Here is a 21639-nt window from a genome sequence, read left to right as displayed (position 1 = left end):
AACAGCTGCAATGGAGGGAACATTTGCATTCCATACCATAATTCACAATCAAAGTTTTCGTAGTATGGATTGTACAACTAAATTATTGAAAAAGTTTCACGATGCTAAATTTTCATGCGCCAGGACAAAATGCGAGGCTATTATTAAATCAGTATTTAAAAATTACTGTGACAAAATACTTACAGAAGACTTGGAAACTGCAGCATTTGTAACGGTTTTATCTGATGCATCCAATCATAATGAAACTAAATTGTATCCAGTACTAGTAAGATATTTTAATGTTACCAAGGGCATTCAAATAAATATTTTAAATTTAGAATTCATTGAAGGCGAAACTGCTGAAATTTTGTCAAACCATCTATACAGAGTAATAAATGAAAACAATTTGAAATCCAAAGTTGTTGCACTAACAGCTGATAATATAAACACAAATTTTGGTGGGTGAAGACACAAAGGGGTGAATAATGTGTATGTAAGATTACAAGATTTATTTCAAAAGAAAATATTAGGAAAATGTTGTAATGCACATATTTTGTCAAATGCAATCAACACGGTGTCATGTGCCATGCCAATTGATGTAGAAGTAATAATAATTGCAATTTATTTGTATTTTAGTCATTTTACTGTTCGTGTGGCTACTTTAAAACAATTTTGTGAAGAAGCAAATGTTCAATACAAAAAACTTTTAGGATATTCAAAAGTTAGATGGCATGCTCTAACACCTGTTATAGAGCATGTTCTACAATTATTTGAGCCTCTCCGTTCATATTTTTTAAGTTTAGACAAATGTCCTAAAATCCTGGAATCGTTTTTCAATAATGAAATATCTGAGATATTAATGTATTTTGTATATAATCAAGCATCTATTTTTCACAAAACGATTCAAAAGATTGAAGGTGAACACAATTCAGCTACAGAAGTTAGTCTTATTTTGAATGACTTTATCCTTCAATATAAAACTCAATTTGAAGAAAAATTTCATCCTTTAGTTATAAAAAGAAAATTGTCAAGACTTAGAGGAATCAAATCTGGGCATTAACAGAAAAATTTATCAAAGAAGTGCAGAATTTTTACCAAACATGTTTTCAATATATCGAAGAATGGTCTGAAACAAACACCACAGGAAATAACAGTTTTCAATGGTGTTTTTTGACTTCATCGCAAGTATATTGGACAGATATTGAATCTTGTGTTGAGTTTTTATCTAAAGAAATGCCAGACATTAAAATAGACAACAATTGTCTCTTTGAAGAAATTAGAAGACTGAATGTATTTTTAAATTCTGAAAAATTAATACAATGGGAAAATAAACATGTTGAAATTGATAAAAGATGGGTGAAAATATTCAGCCATTTCAAAAATGAACATATTCCATGTGAAAATTTATTTATTCTTGTTCAATTTACTGTGCTGCCCTGGAACTAATGCAGCAGTTGAAAGGGTTTTTTCAATTGCTAATGATTTTTGGAAAAGTGAGAAATCGAGATTGAATGTTGATACTCTAGCTGCAGCACTTGCCGTAAAATTTAATATGAAGGATATTTCTTGTTCAGATATTTCCAATATATTGTTAGATGACAGATTGACAAAAGTATTCATTCAATGGAAAAGTACTCACTTAAATAATAATTAATAGGCATGTAAGCATAATTACAATATAAAATGTTATTGTTACAAATGTTTTTTATTATGCATTTATCATATTATAGTGTATTCTATATTATTGTTGCAATGAATAAAATGTTTCTTTTATTTACAATATTTTTTTCTTCAATTTATTTGTGTCCTCCTTTTCATTGTAAAAAAGTTGGTCACCTTACAAATGGCTCCTTTCTCATTGATTTTCAAGAAGATTATTTAAACTTGACACCAGCATCTCTTTGGGGTTGGGATCGTAAAATTTGTGTAAGGTAATTAATAGCCTCATTGTTTAGTTACATAGATAACTTCTGATTTTAATTCTGTAATTCTTGACTTACAAATGTAGAGCATGTACGGTGCTTAAAGTTGTCTGTGATTACAGCAGTATATAAGCTAAGTAAATAAATTTCAAGATTAGCTAGAAGTCTTCAATGTTAGCTGAAGAAAATGACACACTCCTAGGGAATACATCCTGATGGATTTATTAATTACTTAGCAATATCTTCTTTCTTCTCCCCCACCCTGCCCTAATAATTTGAAACAGTATAAAAGGTCCTGCCATATTTAATTTTAAAATCTGAGTCAGTTCATTAAATAGTTTTCATAGCTAAGTGCTTAAAGATTGTAAGTTAACTCTAGCATTACAGTGGATTGAAATCTATGTCCAATCTAACCAAATTATTGATTGATGGTTATTATTTATATTTACATCCTATAAATTTTAATTTATAAATTTTATTAAATTTATATTACATTATTTATATTTTATTTATATTTAATATAAATATACTCCAATTGTAAAGACTCGACATTTGTACATTTGAAATGCATTATGTGGCATTTTGTTCATGTTGTGAAACTGACCTTAGGTCTGGACCAAACTGGTCCTATGGCTTGCTTTCTAATAAAAATCTATTTCTTTGCCACTAAGCATATGACATGAATATGTATTTTCATAAACCAAGTGTGTTTTAACCAAGTATTTTTAATTAACATGTTACATATTTAGGAATATAACTAAAAGAACTTTAGAAATTCACATTGAAAGTCAATATTAAAAACCCAAAAGGTGGAGTGCAAATATTACAGAGTTTAAATAAAACATTCAAAATTATATTAAACTTTTTTTCTCTCCTTCCCTTTCTTTGGATATGTACATATCCTTTTAAATCACAAGAAACTAGACAAGTGCTTTCAGCTTTAGGAGGCATATACTGCTTAAACTTTTAGGGTGCGATGTATCAAAAAAAATTAAAAAAGAAAGCGAAATATCTTCATGCATTATATAGTAAGAACATGCCCTTTCAGAGATACTTACTGCTCAATATTTATTTTAAAGTGTTGCTTAACCAGCTTTATTTGCGATTTTAAATATTTCCAAAACAATAGCCTTGCTTTATTTTTTTATTAAAATTATGCCATCCATCTTGCCTAGAGATGACTATTAGGCAGGTTAGAACCAATAAAAACAACAAAATAAAAGATTAAAATATTGAAATCGTAAATATTAACACTCACTTTGACTTAAAAATTAATGAAGATGGCAAGCAAGGGAGCAAGGTACATATGGGAAGGAGGTGGAGTCTTATCTCAGTCCATCAACCACCTCCACTATGGTGCATCCCCACTGAGGCCCTGGGCCAATTGGCAGAGCCAGGTCTGTAGGCTATTTCAGAAGGCCAAAAGGGTGGGTGTGTATCTCCCCCCAGGAGGCAGAGGGTGGGAGCCATGGCAGAAAAGGTTCTTTCCTGGACCTTGCCAGCCAAAATTCCTTGACTGACAGGGTCCTCAGCATTCCACTTCTGCCGGCATGGGTGGAGCAGGCCAATCTCATTGAGCTGAGAAGATGCCTGATATAACCTAACTCCATGCCATGAAAGGCTTTAAAGGCAAGAACTAACACCTTAAAGTGGACCCGGAAGCAAACCTACATAGATGTTCTTAACGTACTGCAAAGTTGGTAGAGGTGGGTTTTGACATGTATGTTATATGAAGTAAAAGTGACAAAATAGCACTATATTTCTCTACGACAGTGTTTCCCAAACTTGACAATTTTAAGGTATGTGGACTTCAACTCCCAGAATTCCACAGCCAGCGTTGCTGGCTGTGGAATTCTGGGAGTTGAAGTCCTCATGCCTTAAAATTGTCAAGTTTGGGAAACACTGCTCTACGAATACTATGGAAGCAACAAATGGTTTAATGATCTAGGTTACGGTCACATTCTCTGCTGTTCCTTTTTTCACAGTTATTTCATTTCTGAAAACATAGGATCAGTAACAGTTTCTGTTGAATAAAATTGGTTAGGCCAATACTGGTTGAAGTAGATGGTCCAGATGGTCCAGTCATTAAGCCACGAAGAGCTTTTTAAATCAAAAACAGACCTTAAACTGTACCCCAAAACCAACTGGCAATGCAGGTTCCACTAAAATGGATTATAAACTTTCAACAGAAAGAGCTGGGAAGTATATTAAATACTGTGTTTTGGACCAATGAATTCAGAGCAAAATGTCTATGGAGATACTCAGTCATCCAAGTCATGATTGTCTCAGAGGTGCTTTGTCAAAAGGCAAATAGACTTTCTTTGTTTTTCCTTGAAGAATTTCGCTTCTTATCCAAGAAGCTTCAGCATCAGAACTGAAGAAACTTCTTGGATGAGAAGCGAAACGTCTTCAAGGAAAAATAAAGAGAGTCTAGTTGCCTTTTGAAAAAAAGCACTTTTGGGATATATTCAGAGCAGTTTTTAATAACAGTAAATCCTCAATGAGAACTAGTTCAGTCTAGTGAGTAAGACTCCAGGGTAGAAACTGGAAGACTGTGAGTTCTAGTGCCAATTTAGGCATAAAAGTTGGTTCTGGGCCAGTCACACTCTCATAGCCCAACTTGAATTCTTTAGAAAATTTATAACCCTTTATACAAAAAATAATGACGGCAGGATAAATATGTATTTATTTAAATTGATATGCAGCCCATCTCGATATCCAGAAAAATAAAAAATATATATTAATAAATAAAATCTGCTTGCAACATCCCACTGCACTGCCTAATTAGCTGTCCAGAATATTAGTACCTGTATATCTATGAATCCTGAATTCTGCATTTTGGAGTTGTTCTATTTCCACATTTGAGGTTGTCCCAAGTGTCCATTTCACCACACTAATTGGATGATTTATATTACATTCACTAATAGTCCTGATTATGGATATCATCCAGCAGAAAGTCTGTTACTCAGGGACATCTTTCTTGTCTTTCTCTGATGCAGAAAGATTCCTGTGCCAGATTCCTGTAATAATTCAGAAATCTGAACACAGTGCTTAACTCCTTTAGTATAGAATGAACTGGAATTGGGGGGAGCAGACCATTAACAAGGAATTTTCTTTGTTAGATGTTTTTTTATTTTGATCTGTTCCTGGAACCAGTTTGCTCAGTGCACTATGAAAAAGATTCATACAACAAAAACAATTACTGATTCCTTGACTTGAAGATCAGCAAAGCTTGATTTGTAATTGTTTGATTTAGTCTAGGCCAGTGGTAGCGAAACTATGGCACGGGTGCCAAAGCGGCACTTGGAGCCCTCTCTGTGGGCACACATGCCGTTGCCTCAGCCTTGCCTCCTCCTGCGACCCCCTCTCCAGCAGCCCCCCTGAAGGAGAGTCACCCCCCCAAGTGTGGCCCACACAGAGCAGTGCAGCCAAGGACATGGCAACCAGGCAGTGTAGACAAGACTCTGCCCTCACACCCCATCATGCAGTTGATGCTGCAGGGCGCAGGCAGAGGGTGTGGCCGCCATAGCACTGCTGGGCTGCCTGGGCAATCTGCAGCGGGCCCTGGAGGGGGATAGGGGGCAGAGCAGGGGCAGGGCAGGGGGGTGGAGTGGGGGCGGGGCCAGTTTTTGGGCACTTGGTCTCTAAAAGGTTTGCCATCACTGGTCTAGGCTGCCTATATGACTGTATGTTTTTAATGGTTTTTAGTGTTGTGGATTTGTAGAGGATATAGGAATGGGTGGCTATAACAAATTTAAATAATCATCATATGGTCAATAGAACTAGGGTTTATTGGATTAGCACAATTGTCTGGATTTGCACAACCAAACCATACATTTATTGGTTTTTAACATGAAGTTAGCAGAACACAGTAAAATTATAATCTAATGTATTATATGATTTCTGGTTGGTCAGGGTTGTTAGTAAACATAGAAATCTTCTGTGCTCACTCCACAGTGGTAGGACACTGACCAGTGTTTCACAAACCTGGTAATTTGAACTCCCAGAATTTTCAATCAAGTATGATCATTGCTGAAAATTGTAGAAGTCCACACATCTGCAAGTTATTAGAGTTAAGGAATATTGATATAGACACCCTAATACTAATCTGATTGCTTTTTTATACTGTATTAGCAATGCTTGGCTAACATTATGAGCTGACTGGCCTTTAAATACTATACTTACTTCACATGTGGTGCTAAGCCATGTTGTTGAATAAAGGTTGGATTCACACACCACACTAAATTAGCCTTCATCAGTCTGGCACCCTCTGGGAGTGTTTATGGATGTACATACTGAGAATTTTATGCCACTTCATTTCAAAGAAATGGTTAACAATTCTGCCCTGGATGTTGTAAAGTTAAGGAGATAGTAAAAGTTTTATTTTAGAAGCACTTGCTCCATTTTCTTTTTACACCATTCCCAAATCCTCAACGGGGCCCAAAAGGTTTGATTGGAAACAGCCAAACAACGTGTTACCAACAACCACCAGACTTGTGGGTCCTCCAACCTCTTTTCCTGAGGCTAAATTCACCCGGACCGATGGACGCCTTTGGGATAATAACGGGGAGAAATCATTTGCTCTACAGACGCTGACTCACGACTTTGGAACTTAAACGTCGCCCGCGAGAATTTGGAATCCCTACCCACTTTTCGTGGCTTCTGCTTGGGACGTGGTGGGGGGGGGGGGAGAGAGAAAGTCCGCGGGTTGAAGGGAAGTTTTCCCCGGGTAGATTCTCACTCTACCTGTGGCGTAAACATGGGGGGGGGGAGGTGCCACGTGTAAAAGTTGCTGGTACTTCTGGAGAAGATTTCCCCCTCAGTTTTAATCTCCCGCTGTTCCCAAGACCGCAGACTTTTCCCGGCCGGCGCCTTCAGGTCACTCTCCAGAGAAGACCAAGTACGTTTCACTCTCTCCCCACGCCCGCGACCCCCGCCTCGTTGACATCCGCAGAGTCAGGATCCAAATTGAGAGCAGCTGTGGCTGCCCCGAGCGCTCGGACGCCGCCTCCGGAGTAACTTGGCGCTGTGTTTAAAAAAAAAAAGGGTGGGTGGGTGGGTCGGTGAGCCCCCCCCCCCGGAAGCTTGTCGGAGCCGGCCCCAAAGCCCACCCCACGACTCCGAAGCGGCCGTGGGGCGAAGGGGGGGGGGAAAGAAAGGGAGAGGGCAGCTAAAGCGCAGCGTCAGCAATAGTAAGTAATGAGAAGCCATCCCGATTTGGCGTTTAGTGGCTGTAAACGGCGGAGGGAGTGTCTCCCCGTCCCTGTCGCCTGGGCTCGGTCTCATCCAGTCTTAGGGAAGCGAAGCAGCCGGAGGCCACCAACTTTTTTCTGCTTCAATAGTTCACCCCCACCCATCCATTCCGTCCGTTCTTCCCTCCCAAAGTTAGTAATGAGGGCTGCCTGGGACAAGCTGAAGATGGGATTTTCCTCCACCGGGCATGCCCAGCTGCTGTTCTTGCTGAGTTGTTGCCCGACGGCTTGCCGCCCTTACAATCTAGATACTCAGAGCCCCCTGGTCTTCAAAGGGCTCAATGGGACGTTGTTCGGCTATTCGGTGCTGCTGCACAGCTTTGGCACCAGCCGGTGGTGAGTAAAGGGGGGCTTTTCTCTCGAGGCTGCTGGCTTTGTCCCGTGGGACGGAGGCTTTTGTCTCCCCCCACCTCCCGTCTCTCTCCCTCCCTTGACATTCAGGCCCCACTCCAAGTGCAACTCTTAGTATGCCTTGCCTTGGACGGTTACGGTTTTTATTCATCGGCGGTTTCAGAGCAGGAGGTGAGACCTTCTGTTCTGAGTCAGGCTAGCCAAAAGGTACGCGCTGCCTCCTGATCCGGGAAAGTTTTGTTTCCAGCAGTTGGTGGAGAGGCATCGCAGCTTTCCAGACCTTGGTGCCTTCAGATGACTTAGAATGGCAATTCCTAGTGATTTGGACACTTTTGGAATAATGCAGTGGCAATATTGTCTTTTATTGTTGAAGAAAGCTGTCCCTGTGGAGGTCTTTGTTGTTCAAAAACTTCACTTTTGTCCTTTTAGTCTTTAATCTTTTATCATAAAATGCACACACATATGAAAAAATCTGGAAACTGAATTAACTTTTTAAAATAAATTTACATGTACGGTTTGATTTTTAGATAGTTTTGTTAAAATATGTATTTTTATAAAGGGTTTACTGGGTTTTGTTCTTGAATTTTCTTTTGCAAAGTGAAGTTATAACCATAAAATTATTTATCCTTATGAACCTTTTTCTGATTTGCCCCTTTTCCAGATTTGTCCATTATTTGTTCCAAGAAAATATGGTCACCATAGGTTACCAGCCAGAGAAGGGTTACTTCCATCAAATTTGGGTTATGGCTTGTGTGCTTCCTCATGTGCTGTCCCTTCCATACTTACCACAAACTAGCTATTAATGCAGAGAGAGAGAGAGAGTCTTCCAATTTTATAAGTGGAAGCATTCATGTCTGTTTCTTTCTTGGTATCTCTGCAAGTCCCAGGCACTGAATGAATGCTTGGTTACTCAAGTCTGGACTGCTTGTCTCTCTCTCTCTGTCTCTCTCTCTCTCTCTGTGTGTGTATTTTAAATCTTTTTCTTTCTTCCTTCAGGCTTATAGCTGGAGCCCCTAAAGCCAACTGGCCCAGTAATAGCTCGGTGGTGAATCCAGGGGCAATATTCAGATGCCAAATTGGAAATAATCCTAAAAGAGATTGTGAGATTCTCCAAGTGGGTGAGTGGAACTGGAAATTTGATCTCACCTTGTTGGTTGTCCAATCATCTAAGCAACAATCAGGCCTGGAGAAGAAGAGCAAAGAAAGACTTCTCCCTGGCTCAGATTTAATAAGTTTTATTAGGAAAAATGTTGCTAATGCAAGCATTCAAGCACATAACTTTGCTTCCGGAAAACAGAACCTATGTATAAGCAATTCAGTGTTAGATTATGTCTATCTTCCTCCTGTGCTTTCACTGTAAGGATAAACACTCTTCTCTGTCCTTGGGGATTTTGATTACTAGCCATATTAATTTGAGAATCCTCTCTTGCACTGGTCAGCTCCTGATGACCTGAAAATGGAAGTTCTTTGAAATGCTTCAGTCATGATCTGTTGATCAAATATATTAGGTAAACACTTTACAAGAATGTTCTGCATCACCTTATTTCATTATTTATAACATTTATATAGCAAATCTACATTTTTTTAGTAATTTTCTAGTGCCACACTGTCATGGCTTTCATAAAATGAAATGATAAAAGATTAAGGTCAGCATTTAAAAGTTGATTATTCTGGAAGAAAAATATTTATTAGCTTTATTGATAGTGCTTCCTTTGGTAAATATGTAAACATCTGCTCTCTGATGCTTTAACTTGGGTTTTTTCTCTTCTTTATTTCATTAATGTATCTATTAATATTTATTGAAATATAATATATACTTAAATATAGTTTCCTCAGCAAGACATCCAAAGCAACATGTTTTGTTAGTTACAAACTAAATTTGGAAAACTTGCATTCCAAATTGCATATTTTGTCAAAAGTGCAGTTCAGTTTCCTTTTACCAAGTGCTTATTTTTTAAAATGCACTGAAATCAGCAAGCAATAAAATTTTTGGACCTGAATGGACTATTTGGGTATAATAATATTCACAAACAAAAGAAAAGCTTCACAAATTGATATAAATGGCAAATCATTTCTGCATAACTAGGTCTGTAATGGCCTGCACCTCTCTGAAGTGTATTCATACACTTTAAAAGTGTAGTTAAAGCACACAAGATATTGACTACCAAAATAATTAAAATTCAAGGCAATTGACTGATTAAAATCACTTAGCTGTTGACACTGAATTAGTTCTTGAACTTAAAATTGTTCTCTCATATAGTTTCAGTTTCTTCTTACAAAGTTTGGAACATTTATTCAGAAGCTTATGAACTCTTTAAAATTTATAGAAATTAGACTTTATGAATTTCAGAGACAAAGTTTTAGTTTTAGCCAGTAAACAAAAGAAGGAGAATGACCTCTAGAATTTTATAATTATGATAAGTGGAGATTGATTTTCATATCAGTTACTGAAATGCATTTTACTCAATGAGTAGATGCTGGAAGTGGAAGACCTCATGATAAATTGGCAAAGGAGTGCTCTTAGCACTGAGCATCTGTCTGCCATAATGTGTAGCTTTATGTAAAACATAGCCATTCAAGGAAAAGGGTCATATTGAGTGTTACATATCCCCGTAGGCTTTTTGGGGAACACAGTAAAATCTCTGTGTTGATGCATTGAAGACTAGGTGAAAGATCAGTTGTTTTCTTTAAATCTTAAGGATTCCTGTAGATTGGATCACATATCTGTGCTCATTACTTTATAGCTGCAAATTCAAATGGAAGTATTTACAGTATCCATGAAGGAATTGGACCAAAGAAAGTTATTACATTATTTCACTTGGGAAATTATCTTCATATCACTCAGTAATGTGCCTCACAAATGACAAAGAACCATGATTTACTTGCTGAATAAGTTAGTTTTATTATTTGCAAATTTTTGTGTTGCCTTCTCATGAATCAAGTTGATTCATGTCATGCTAAATCAAATCAAAACAAAACAATGGCTTAGTATATTGTGTGAACTTTAGCAGTTCATACAGGAGGTTAATTCACACATGCAATGTAGCTTGATTGAATTTGGTTTAATGTGTTATAGGTCACCAACTCTTGTAAATGTAAGTGTATTTTATAGTATAATATACACTATACTGTATAATATAGTGTAATATAACAACATAAGTCATTTATTGACTATAGGAAAGGAGAGATGTATTATTGTTTGTTTAGTTGTAGCTTCTTTTCCATAGCAAAGTATGTTCAAACAGTCTGTGTAAGGTTTATACAGTATAATAAAACAAAGAGTTTCATGAAGAATTGTCATTTAACTTTGGAAAGTAACAATTTCTTTTAAGCCACCAAGATATTGATTAAATAGACCTTCATTGGTTTTCTTAATTTGAAAACAATTACCTCTAATTGGCAGCCAGTAAATTCATTTAAACATTGAAGTCTTGAATCCAGGTGCAGCATAACTAAACCTGAAGCTAAACTTCCAAGTCTGTAAGCCTAGAACTAAAATACAACTTTGAATAAATTGATTTTCACAGCGAGGAAAGATGTGCACTTTGCACTTTCAGCAAAGATGCCCTTTCAAATTGGTATGTCATCAGACAGGTCACGGCATTTGAAAAATACTTTCAGAATGAATACCACAACCTGTAAGATTTATCATTTATTACTCTCTATTTTTATAGATTTTATCTTGTGGTTTCTGGCAGTGAATTAAATAAATTGCTTAGAATTTGTGCTCAAGAATGGAATTGGGATTGTCTGTTAAATACAAAAGCAAATACTCAGAAATTGAGGATAGAATCATTTCCAAAGCAGTTGCACAAAAAAGCTATTGTGATGCTCAACTCAGCATAGACAAGTATGAGTCTGAAAATGACTTCCTCCACCAAAGTATGCACTGTATAGATTTGTAGCCATACAGAAACAATCAAATTAGCTGCAAGGGAGATTTGTTGCCTTTAATTGTGATGGATTTGTCCTAAACTTTATTAGGGTCACAATTAAAAACTAAGAAACATGAAGAAATTGAATTAGTTTAAAGGCAGATTAGAACTTGTACAATGTTACTCTGGTTTTTTTTGGGGGGGGGGGCAGTTGGAACTAGTATACAAACCCTGCTTCCTGTTGCTTTACAGACAAGATTCTCTCCTCTGTTGAAATTCACCCTTTCTCATGTTCATAATCATTTATGGAACGTGGCAAACAATTTTAATGTTCTGACTTCTATTGTCTTATATTTTAGTGTTTTAATCCTGTAATTGTTTTATTCTGTTATTTATGGTATTTTAAGCCACTCAGAGATCCTTGGGTCGAGAGGTGGGTACCATATAAATTTAATAAATAAAATAAAACCTGGAACAAGAAGAGATTTAAATTGGACCACTGGTTTGTCTGGCTCAATACTTTCAGTAATAACTGGTGAAATCTCTCCCAAGTATCAGACAGAGCAATATTAACCATACTAGAGATTACCGTGATTAGATCAGGACCTGCTACATATACAGCATATGCCTTTCCACTGAATTGCAGTCCCACGTGCTAGATGATGAGCTAGAATGGGGAAGAGGGCCATGATCTTATCTGAAAGGTGATTGTTTTTCTGTGGCTGAATATCCTAAGCAGAAGAAGGATAGTTGTACTGAAATATGCTCACAGGATGCTTTTCACTGCAATGTGATTTTGAGGAGATACCATAAGGTTCAGTCTTAGGCCTTGTACGTATCCTTATTTCTGTTAGAAACGTGAAGAGCTGTAAAAATACCAAATTTGCAGTGATGGTGGGATATTTATTATTCCAAAAGGCAGAAATCAGATTTTTAAAAGAGAGCCAGATGGTGTTATGGTTAAGGTGTTGGCCTAGAAACCTGGAGATTGTGAGTTCTAATTCTATGCTAGGATGAAACTGGCTGGGTAACTTTAGGCCAGTCACTCTCTCTTAGTCCAATTCATCTCACAGAGTGGTTGTTATAAAAAAAATAGGAGGAAGAAAGAGTATTGGTATGTTCATGCCCTCAGTTGTAAATGGAAAAAAAATAGGCTGGAGTAAAATCTAAAAAAATCCAATGTTGATAGGAATATTCTTTATTGGTGAAGTATGATTGGACATACAAGGACTTTGTCTTTGGTGCATAAGCTCTCAGTGTATATACAAGCAACAAAGTGGTAAGTCATAGATCATAAATCATAAGATGCAATCATAAATCATAAGATACAAACAACAAGTGATAAATCATAAGATGCCAATAGGAGAAGGTAGTAGGAATCGGGTTTATATAGGTTTAAATTAGGTTTTAGCAATCAACAGAATTAAATTTTGCAGAAAAGCAAAATTCTTAACCTAGAAAACAGAACTATATTGATGATGTCTAGCTGGTTCAGTAATAATACTGTCAAGAAGATCTTATAGTCATTGGGCACTGAGTATGCATCAACAGTGTAATGTGGATACAAAAAAAAAAGGGCAATTTTAGGCAGTACCACCAAAGTTTAATTGCCACATCATAGAAAGTTATGGGTCTGCCACATTCTGCATTGTTTAGATTTCCCTCAAGTATTATATCCTGTTCTGAGTACAACACTTTAAGAAAGGTTCAAAGAAACTGGAACTGATTTAGACAAGAGTAAGAAGGATAATGAAGGAATTGAATATTTAATCTCAGGAGAGGCTAAAGGAATTGGGATAGTTTAGCCATGAGAAGACTAAGTAGATATATGATGGGATTCTCCAGCTTCTTGGAAGTGGTCTTGAAGTTCTCAAACATTTATCCTCTAAGAGTTAATCCATATGAGACTGATTTTGGATTTCAGAAGCATTTTTGTTCATTTTCATTTACAACATTATATACTTGCTCATAAATTTGGGTCTGTTTTTACATGCATTCCGTTTTTGACTCTTCAGTGCAAGTTGTAAAAAGGAAGAACCTTTGACATAATTATACATAGTTTTGCTCTAAAGTAATTAGCTCTCAACTACAAATCATATGTATCAGTCCAACTGGAAATATACTGGAGTAAAAAAGAATACTAATTGCTTTTAGAATGGTTTGTATTTCAAAATAAACATTTTATCTACTTTAGGAAATACAATCCCAGGATTTTACAAAGAATGGGAGTTTTGTTTTAATATTAAGTGCTTCTCTTGCATTACACCATACATATTTCCAGAATATTTTGAAAATGAGCTCTGCTTCCTTTAAAGGCATCTTTATTTTATTTTTAATTTTTTGTATTCTTTGCAGCATACTATACTATACTCTTTACATTTGGTATATAGAAGAGATAATTAACAGCTAAATAGTTCAAACAGGGAAGTAAGCTAAAAATCCAGCAAAATCATACTTCTGATCCTAAATACAGCCATTGATGGAATAGGGCTAACCAGGTTGGGTCAGATGGCTTAAAGTAATATGCAGGCTAACCAGTATTTGGGGACACACCTACTTCGGTTATGTGCACTTATGAGTTGACAGAATGACAGTTTTGTTCTCCATTCCTTACAGCATTCCCAGTTCTAATCAGCACTGAGAATGAAACTTTTGTTTTTTTAAAAAAACCTTTATTAAATTTTAAGAAAAGATAAAATATAGAGAAACAGAAAAATAGGAGTTAGAAAAAGCAGTCAGAAAAAGAGCAAAATTGGGACTGCAGAAAAAAGTGTGTGGAGGAAATAAAATAATTTCCAACTTCATTTGATACAGATACAGATATAAAATACATTAATCTCTTACTCTGAAATCAATAATGCACAGTATTTCTATAATCATAAACAGTTCTAATCTTCAAATCCTGGAATGAAACTTATTTTACGATGTTGCTGGAATTACAGAATGTGGCTGAAAAACATTATTATAATAATAATAACTGAGATAGTGTTATGTATTTTCCTTAAGTTTTTATAAGAACATCTGTGACCTTCCAGTGAAATTATGAGTTGACATCCAGAAATTACTTTCAAGCTTTTTAATGAAGAATTATCTAGAGAAATCAATGATTAATCAATGCTTAATTAATCAGATACTACAGTACATATGTACTTCTCCAAATTTGGCAAGTTGCAGTTCTAAAACTTGGAGCAAGAGTGGAGAGAGAGGATGAGAAAGATTGGTAAAGCCATTGTTGGATGTGACTAGACCAGACATGTCGGGACTGTTTTGCCATTGCCAGCAATGGGGTGGGTGTGGCTTCTGGATGATACGTCCGGCCCGTGGGCTGGCAGTTTGACACCCCTGGACTAGACTTATAGCCAGTTTTAAACATATGTACCTGTACAATGTACACTCATCAAAGTCATATAAGATTGAAAAGTAGAATTCTTATTTCTCAGCATGAAAATATTAGATGCTATAAGGTATGCACTCAAAAACAAAAGCTATCAAAGAAGAGCATTTTAGCATTAGATACAGTAATGAAGATCTGCAGTAATTGATAACTACATAGCCTTAGATCACACTAAGGAAATTGGTGGCCTCCCATGTGGTTTATATGTGGCAACTGGAAATGTGGGTTATCTGAAAATACAAATTCTTATTTACAGCTGGGTGTAACAGACACCTTAGAAGTCTTCTTTGTTAATCTGGTTATGAGGATTTATGTGATTTTTGCTTAGATTGTATGTTTTTTCCTCCCTACGATGGATTTGCTATGAAACTAAGAATTCTGAGGACAATGTTCTGTTCTATTCTATTCTAGTTATAGCTATTGACTACCTTAGTGGGTAAATTGTGCTTACTGATTCAAACCTTTACTAATGCATAATCCTAATGCACATACTACTGCATAATAAACTGAGGTGCAAACAGTCTAGGGAAGTGTAAAGAACTTTATAATTGCATTGTTACAACAAATTCATATTTTCCAAAGATTCATTGTATTGTTTTCATTGTTCATTGTTCAATTGTTTATTTTGGTGTTTGGATTTTCAGGAGAGATTTGTACATAAAGATTATATTTAGGAGTAAGATTAACTAAGATTACAAGGACATATGATGGCAAAAAGTTTAGAGCCCCTGCACTATGCATTGTCGTTTTATTTTATGGCATCTCCATTATGGTGTAATGTTGAGTTATGGAAACTTAACAGGTTTAATTATAACTTTATTTTCACATAGACAATGTAGAGGTAGTTTGTTCAGTGACTGATCGAAGTTATGACAGCACTGAAAAAATAGACTTAAAACCTAGCACTTGTAAGCCCTGCAGCATCCCCATGGTCACACAATCTACATTTGGGCTCTAAGCAACCAGCCAGCATTTATAACCGTTGCTGCATCCTGCTTCAGCTATCTCCTCACTCTCTCTGCCTTTTGGCTGCTCTGCACTGTATGGCCAAAATGAAGAGGTCCCTGTGTTCTGCCACCATAGCCTCCTTGCAGTAGCTGGGAGGGGGGGCACAGGCAAGCCCAGTGCCCAGAGATTCCACAAGCTGGGGCTTGAGGCAAGCTGGTAACAGCCAGCCGAATGGAGGTGAGGTGAAAACAATGAAAGTTAACTGGGGTGTGGAGAACAGTGGGAAGGCAGTGGTGGAATACAGTGTAGGAAGAATTGAAATGGAGACAGTTCACACAGGGCAGAAGAAGCATGAGGTCCTGCCCTAATGATTACAACTGGAATGGCTGGGACTGTTCACATGATATTTCTCTTAACAACTGCTTTACTTGGAAATTCCAACCCCAGTTAGAACCATACTTCGAAGACTATCTGCATGTTAAGGATAGCTCTGCAGTGATGCTGTGCTTTGAGTACTTTCAAAGGTTCCTATACAAACCTTAATTTCATTTTATTTTTGTTAAAGGTGATCCAAAAGGGGAACGGTGTGGAAAAACCTGTGCCGAAGAAAGAGACAATCAGTGGTTGGGGGTGAGCCTAGCAAGGCAGCCAGGAGAAAATGGATCTGTTGTTGTAAGTATTATCTGACATTTCCCTGTGTAAGTTAAGTATTTGGGAAAGGTCTCTAGTTTGATAACAAATTAAACAGTAGCTCTACAGGCAAAAATATTTCTGAAATATTTCTCTTTGAGATCCTATAGTAGGATTTGATTGATGGGTTATTGGCCTGACTTTGTGGCTCTGAAAGTAGTTTTATACTTTGTCAAGCTATTTTTTAAATCATCCCACTTGTTTTCCTGTCTCATTTTTATCTAGGTCTGTGGACATAGATGGAAAAATATATACTATATTTCAGAGCACAAACTTCCACATGGCATTTGTTACGAGATACCTCCCAATTTTCGAACATTGTTAAGTCAAAGAATATGTCCTTGCTACAAGGGTAAGTAGAAAGTCTTGCTAATGAATAATATAAAATAGAATTGTAAACATTTTGGAGGAGAGCCGACCGGAAAGACTTCGTGTTCAGCCTCATATACAGTATTTTGAGGCAGCTTTGAATGCAGGGTATGCTTATGTTTAACAAAATGGTTTGGAAATCCTACAAAGGCATTTTATAGTATATCTCTCTGTATGGCTGCAAATATGTGTTAAAATTATTTATATAAAAGGAAATATTAGACTGGGTTTGAAAGACAGTTAGCATGATTGGTGTCTTTTTCAGTGTTTCCTGCCGGATATATCCATAGGAAGACATGGATAGGAATGAAGCAAAAAAGGTCTTAGTGTTCCTTGAACTTAGACTGAACTCAGCCCTAGAGTATCATCCCAATACAGCTGGGTTCCATCCATGAACAAAAACCCATTTAAAAATAACAATAATAATAAAATGTCATCAGCTCTCTTAGTTTTTCCAGGATTCCTCAAGATATTGACTATTATAACTTTAGCAAATTATTTTGTTTTCCTCTTTGCTAGATTATCTGACAAGCTTTCCAATCCTGATTTAGACTAAAAGTAGAAGTTAGCTGGACCAAGGCAAGCTTGTCTTTGTTTGAGGCAGAGTCAAGGCCTGAAAAAATAAATAGAGCTTTAGAGAGAGAAATATCCACTTGAACAGAGCCAGTTTTCTATCATGAGATCTTGATCAGGGGTTCCAGGATTTTTTTAAACTTCACCTACCTGGAACATTCTAATATTCTTTCCACCAGATCGTGTCCAAAATTGTAAAGGGAGTGGAAGAAAACAACAATTCAAACAATTCTTGTCAGTAAAGCCTAAAATGGAAAATAAATAAAAACCCGTAGCATACAGTACATATACCGTGTTTTCCCGAAAATAGGACCAGGTCTTATATTATTTTTTGCTCCAAAAAATGCATTAGGGCTTATTTTCTGGTTAGGTCTTATTTTCAGAGAAATACGGTACTAAATGCGTCTGTCTGGCTGACAATCTTAACTGGGGCTTATTTTGGGGTGTGTCTTATATTACGAGCGTCCTGAAAAATGATGTTAGGTTTTCCAGTTGGGTCTTATTTTCGGGGAAAATATTTTCCACAATGAGTCTCTTCATTATTTAAATTATATAAACTGGAGTTCTGGAAATGAGACTGGATAGTGATGGTTTCTTTTGAAAAATTGCTTTTCAAAAACCTGTATTCTTTTGGCATTAGTAAGCACAATATTAACTTGCCGTCAGGTAGCAGTAGTTTAGCTAATTCCAATTTGCTTGTCAAAACAACTGTAGAAAACATGTAATATTCGTGAAGAATTATTTCTTTTAGTTCATCAGTCTTAATATGTTCTTTTTCTGAATCACATGGTAAATATGCAGATTTTTGGAGAAAATATGGAGATAAATATGGGTCTTGTCAAGCTGGGATATCAACATTTTACACTGAGGTGTGTAACTTAAGATTATTACTTCACTGTTGAAGTTATTTATTTTACTCATGAAATAAAATATGTTTAATTTGGTAATATACAGGTAGTCCTCAACTTACAACAGTTTACTTAATGACTGTTCGAAGTTACAGCGGCATTGAAAAAAGTAGCTGATGACTATTTTTCATACTTACGACCATTGTAGCATCCCCAGGGTCACGTGATTTACATTGGGATGCTTGACAACTGACTCACATTTATGACATTTTTCAGTGTCCCAGAGTCATGTGATCCTCTTTAGCGACCTTTTGATAAGCAAAGTCAATGGGGAAACCAGGTTTAGTTAACAACCGTGTTACTAATTTAAGAACTGCAGTGATTCCCTTAAACAACTGTGGCGAGAAAAGTCGTAAAATGAGGCAAAACTCACTGAACAAATTTCTCACTTAGGAACATAAATTTTGGGCTCAGTTGTGATCATAAGTTGAGGACTACCTGTATTGGAAAATGTGCAGTTAGTGCAGGCTAATTCAAAGGGCTGAAACGAGACCTGGGAAGCTGCTGCTATTTCATCCAGCTGCAGACTGGAGCGTCTCCTTGATGCCCTTCAAGGCTGACCTTTCTCTTTCTCTCTTTTTTCCCCAACCACCACCTCTTTCCTTGGCAAGGGGTGAGTGAAATGAGCTATTGAAAAGACGTCTCAGGTTGTCCTCACTAGACAGCTTGTTGCCTCTTCTTTCTGAGAGGCAGATGTTGCCACAGTGACACCTTGTAATTCCAAGCAAAGATGGAATATTGTTGTTTGGTTTCAATCAAAACCAGTTAGTGACCTTGGACAGCTATTGCAAAGATAGTAAGGCTGTCACAAGGTTTTTTAATAAATATAATGCCCTGTATATGGCCTAACATTTCTATTTTGAAATTAACAGAACATAAATTATAATGTGAGCTGGGATTATTCATGCAAAGCAATGATAAAACTCACCACGTTCTTTCTCAGGTTGAGAAAATAGCGGACTTTGCTATGATTTTTTATGCTCTATGTGAGAAAGATACATTGTGTAGTATATTACTCACAAAATGCCTTTTTTCATTTGGCCTGCTTGGATGTATTTAGCAATGGAATAGCTACTGTAGCTTCCAAACTATGTTTTAAGTTAAGACTTAAGCTTTTTGCTTTCTTCTAGGATTTAATTATCATGGGAGCCCCAGGATCAGATTATTGGGCTGGTTCCATCTTTGTATACAATAAAACAGCAAACATATTTATTTCATATCTGGATGTGAGTCATCAAATAAAGTATGGAAGTTATTTAGGTAAAAAAATTAATATTTGTGTATAAACCTTCAGCTTAATGTGTCTCCTGACAATATGCTTCCCAGACAAAAAATGGCAGGAAGGTGATGATGCTCAAGGCAGCTTCCTGCCATGAGTTCCTTAGTGCTGGCTACGTATTTTGCCCTGCCTGGTTTAATTTTAAAATTCAGTGTACAAAGTGAGTGAGAAACTAGCATGCTGTGGAGCTAAGTAGAAACCTCAAGCATGATCAGCATTACCTTTGAGCCCTACCTGGATTTCATTGGTATTCTTAGAAAGGAAAATGTTAAGGGATTTTGTTGGCTTCCCTGTGTATGGAATTTTGTGGGGTTATGCAAAATATTTTGAGTTTGAGACATTTCTTGTGCTCTGCTTTTTATTTATGTAATGAGGGTTGCAAATCAGATTCCACCATATCATATATACTGAAGTTTCTTCTTTTGTCCCAAGAATGTGTCCTGTACATTAGTTTATTGCATTCTTTATGTAGAAAATCTATGTATCGAGAGAGTACTGATTCTAACTAAAAGCATTGTTTCATTTTCTTAAGAAAATCATCCGTCTTTTAGATTTTCAACAGGACATATGCAAAGCAGTTTTCAGTGATTGCACTGCATATATATATATATATATATACACACCCAGGAAGTTGGTTTTATAGACAAACTTACCAATTTTAACTTTGGTGTACACACAAACACTTCAGCATTTTTTTCCCTTGTTCAGAGTAATTCTGCTCAGCCGAGTATGTTGAATATGCCAATTCAGCATATGGTGGCATATATTCCCACCCACAGTGTGAGATAAACAACAGAGTCACCTGATTGCATTCTGAGTGGTGTAAATAGGGATTACTGTATAGAAGCATATTTCCACATTCTATGGAAGTATCCTAATAGTAGTACCTAAATAGATTGCTAAAGGGATTGGATATCCAACTTTTGGGCATATGAGCACAGATACCGAATTAATCTGCTTATTCATTTGCAAGCGTACTCATTCCCAATTATGGGAGTCAGTGCTCAAATAAAGAATTCATTTAATGCTAAACTTTCAGATTATTTGCAATGAGACAGAATGCTGCACTGGAAAACTCACTGCTTCCATTCACTGTTCTTTTATGGATAGGTTATTCTGTTGGAGCAGGTCACTTCCTTTCTGCAAGTAGCTCAGAAGTAATTGGAGGTGCTCCCCAGCAGGACCAGACTGGTAAAGTAAGAGGTTTTTCTTTAATGTGGTAGATTATAAAAATATTTCTGTGTAGAAATAAATTCATAGCTTGCAATGACAGAGAAGAACTATCTGCCAGAGATTCTTTGGTGATAACTAAATAACCTGGGGCTATTTTTTTTTTCACAAATGTTTTCCCAGAACATATTTTTTTCATGTATACATATGCTGCTTGTTTCTGTGGCTGCAACTGCCAATATGTAGTTGTGCAAGAGATAGTCAATGGTCCCCAGACTTTCATCCACCAAGTATTAATAGACGGTTCATGAAGTAGTGCATTTTTATTGCTAGAGGACGTCAGAGAGTGAAATGTCTAATTCAGGTCATTGCCAAGAGAGTTTACTAAGTTGATCAGTGTTGCATTGAGTGACCCAAGATATTTTGCTGATTGAAGCAAAGAAGGAATGATTTCCAACTACTGATCTGTGTACAGAAGCTGGCTGGATCAGTGGCTGAACCCTACATTATAACTGATGGAGTAATTTCCTCTATTTTAGCTAAGACAGCAAACAAGTTAGCCAAATGGTGCAACATAAGCAGCTTGACACAGGGCAGGCAGTTCATGAAAACTGCTCCGGCTTGTTGCAAACCCCATTGCCTCAGCATTTGCCCCATTCAGGCCATTTCTCATTTTTCACCTTGTAGAAACACTATATATTGTTAGCTTCTTCTGCTGATAAAGAAAATTCTTGCTTTTTGTTTGTTTGTTTGTTTAGGGCTTCTGATGCAGCTGACCTCTCTTGTTTATTTCAGGTTTACATTTTTAAAATTGAACCCAAACAACTATCAATTTTAAGCGAATTGAGGGGTAAAAAGGTGACAATACTTCTACATTTATAAAGTTTGCTAAATGTCACGATATATTCATACCCCTTGGTTGATTTCAT

At 36.6% G+C, this 21639-nt stretch overlaps 1 protein-coding gene across 1 annotated transcript in view; it reads left to right on the top strand.

The window, feature by feature from the left end:
- Positions 1 to 7108: 7108 nt before the first annotated feature.
- The window catches only part of ITGA4 (integrin subunit alpha 4), a 45952-nt gene continuing 31421 nt past the window's right edge, over positions 7109 to 21639 (top strand). The window contains exons 1-8 of the mRNA XM_039322526.1: positions 7109 to 7489; positions 8501 to 8622; positions 16287 to 16393; positions 16637 to 16763; positions 18155 to 18222; positions 19392 to 19521; positions 20651 to 20736; positions 21506 to 21568. Coding sequence (XP_039178460.1) covers positions 7293 to 7489; positions 8501 to 8622; positions 16287 to 16393; positions 16637 to 16763; positions 18155 to 18222; positions 19392 to 19521; positions 20651 to 20736; positions 21506 to 21568 — 900 coding nt within the window. The 5' untranslated portion in view covers positions 7109 to 7292. The remainder of the gene's footprint in view (positions 7490 to 8500; positions 8623 to 16286; positions 16394 to 16636; positions 16764 to 18154; positions 18223 to 19391; positions 19522 to 20650; positions 20737 to 21505; positions 21569 to 21639) is intronic.

This window comes from Crotalus tigris, unplaced genomic scaffold (assembly GCF_016545835.1).
Source record: "Crotalus tigris isolate CLP2741 ecotype Arizona unplaced genomic scaffold, ASM1654583v1 scf7180000024116.2146003, whole genome shotgun sequence".
Classification (NCBI taxonomy): domain Eukaryota; kingdom Metazoa; phylum Chordata; class Lepidosauria; order Squamata; family Viperidae; genus Crotalus; species Crotalus tigris.
The sequence above is the reverse complement of the archived record's forward strand: the minus strand, read 5'-3'. Positions and strand labels throughout refer to the sequence as shown.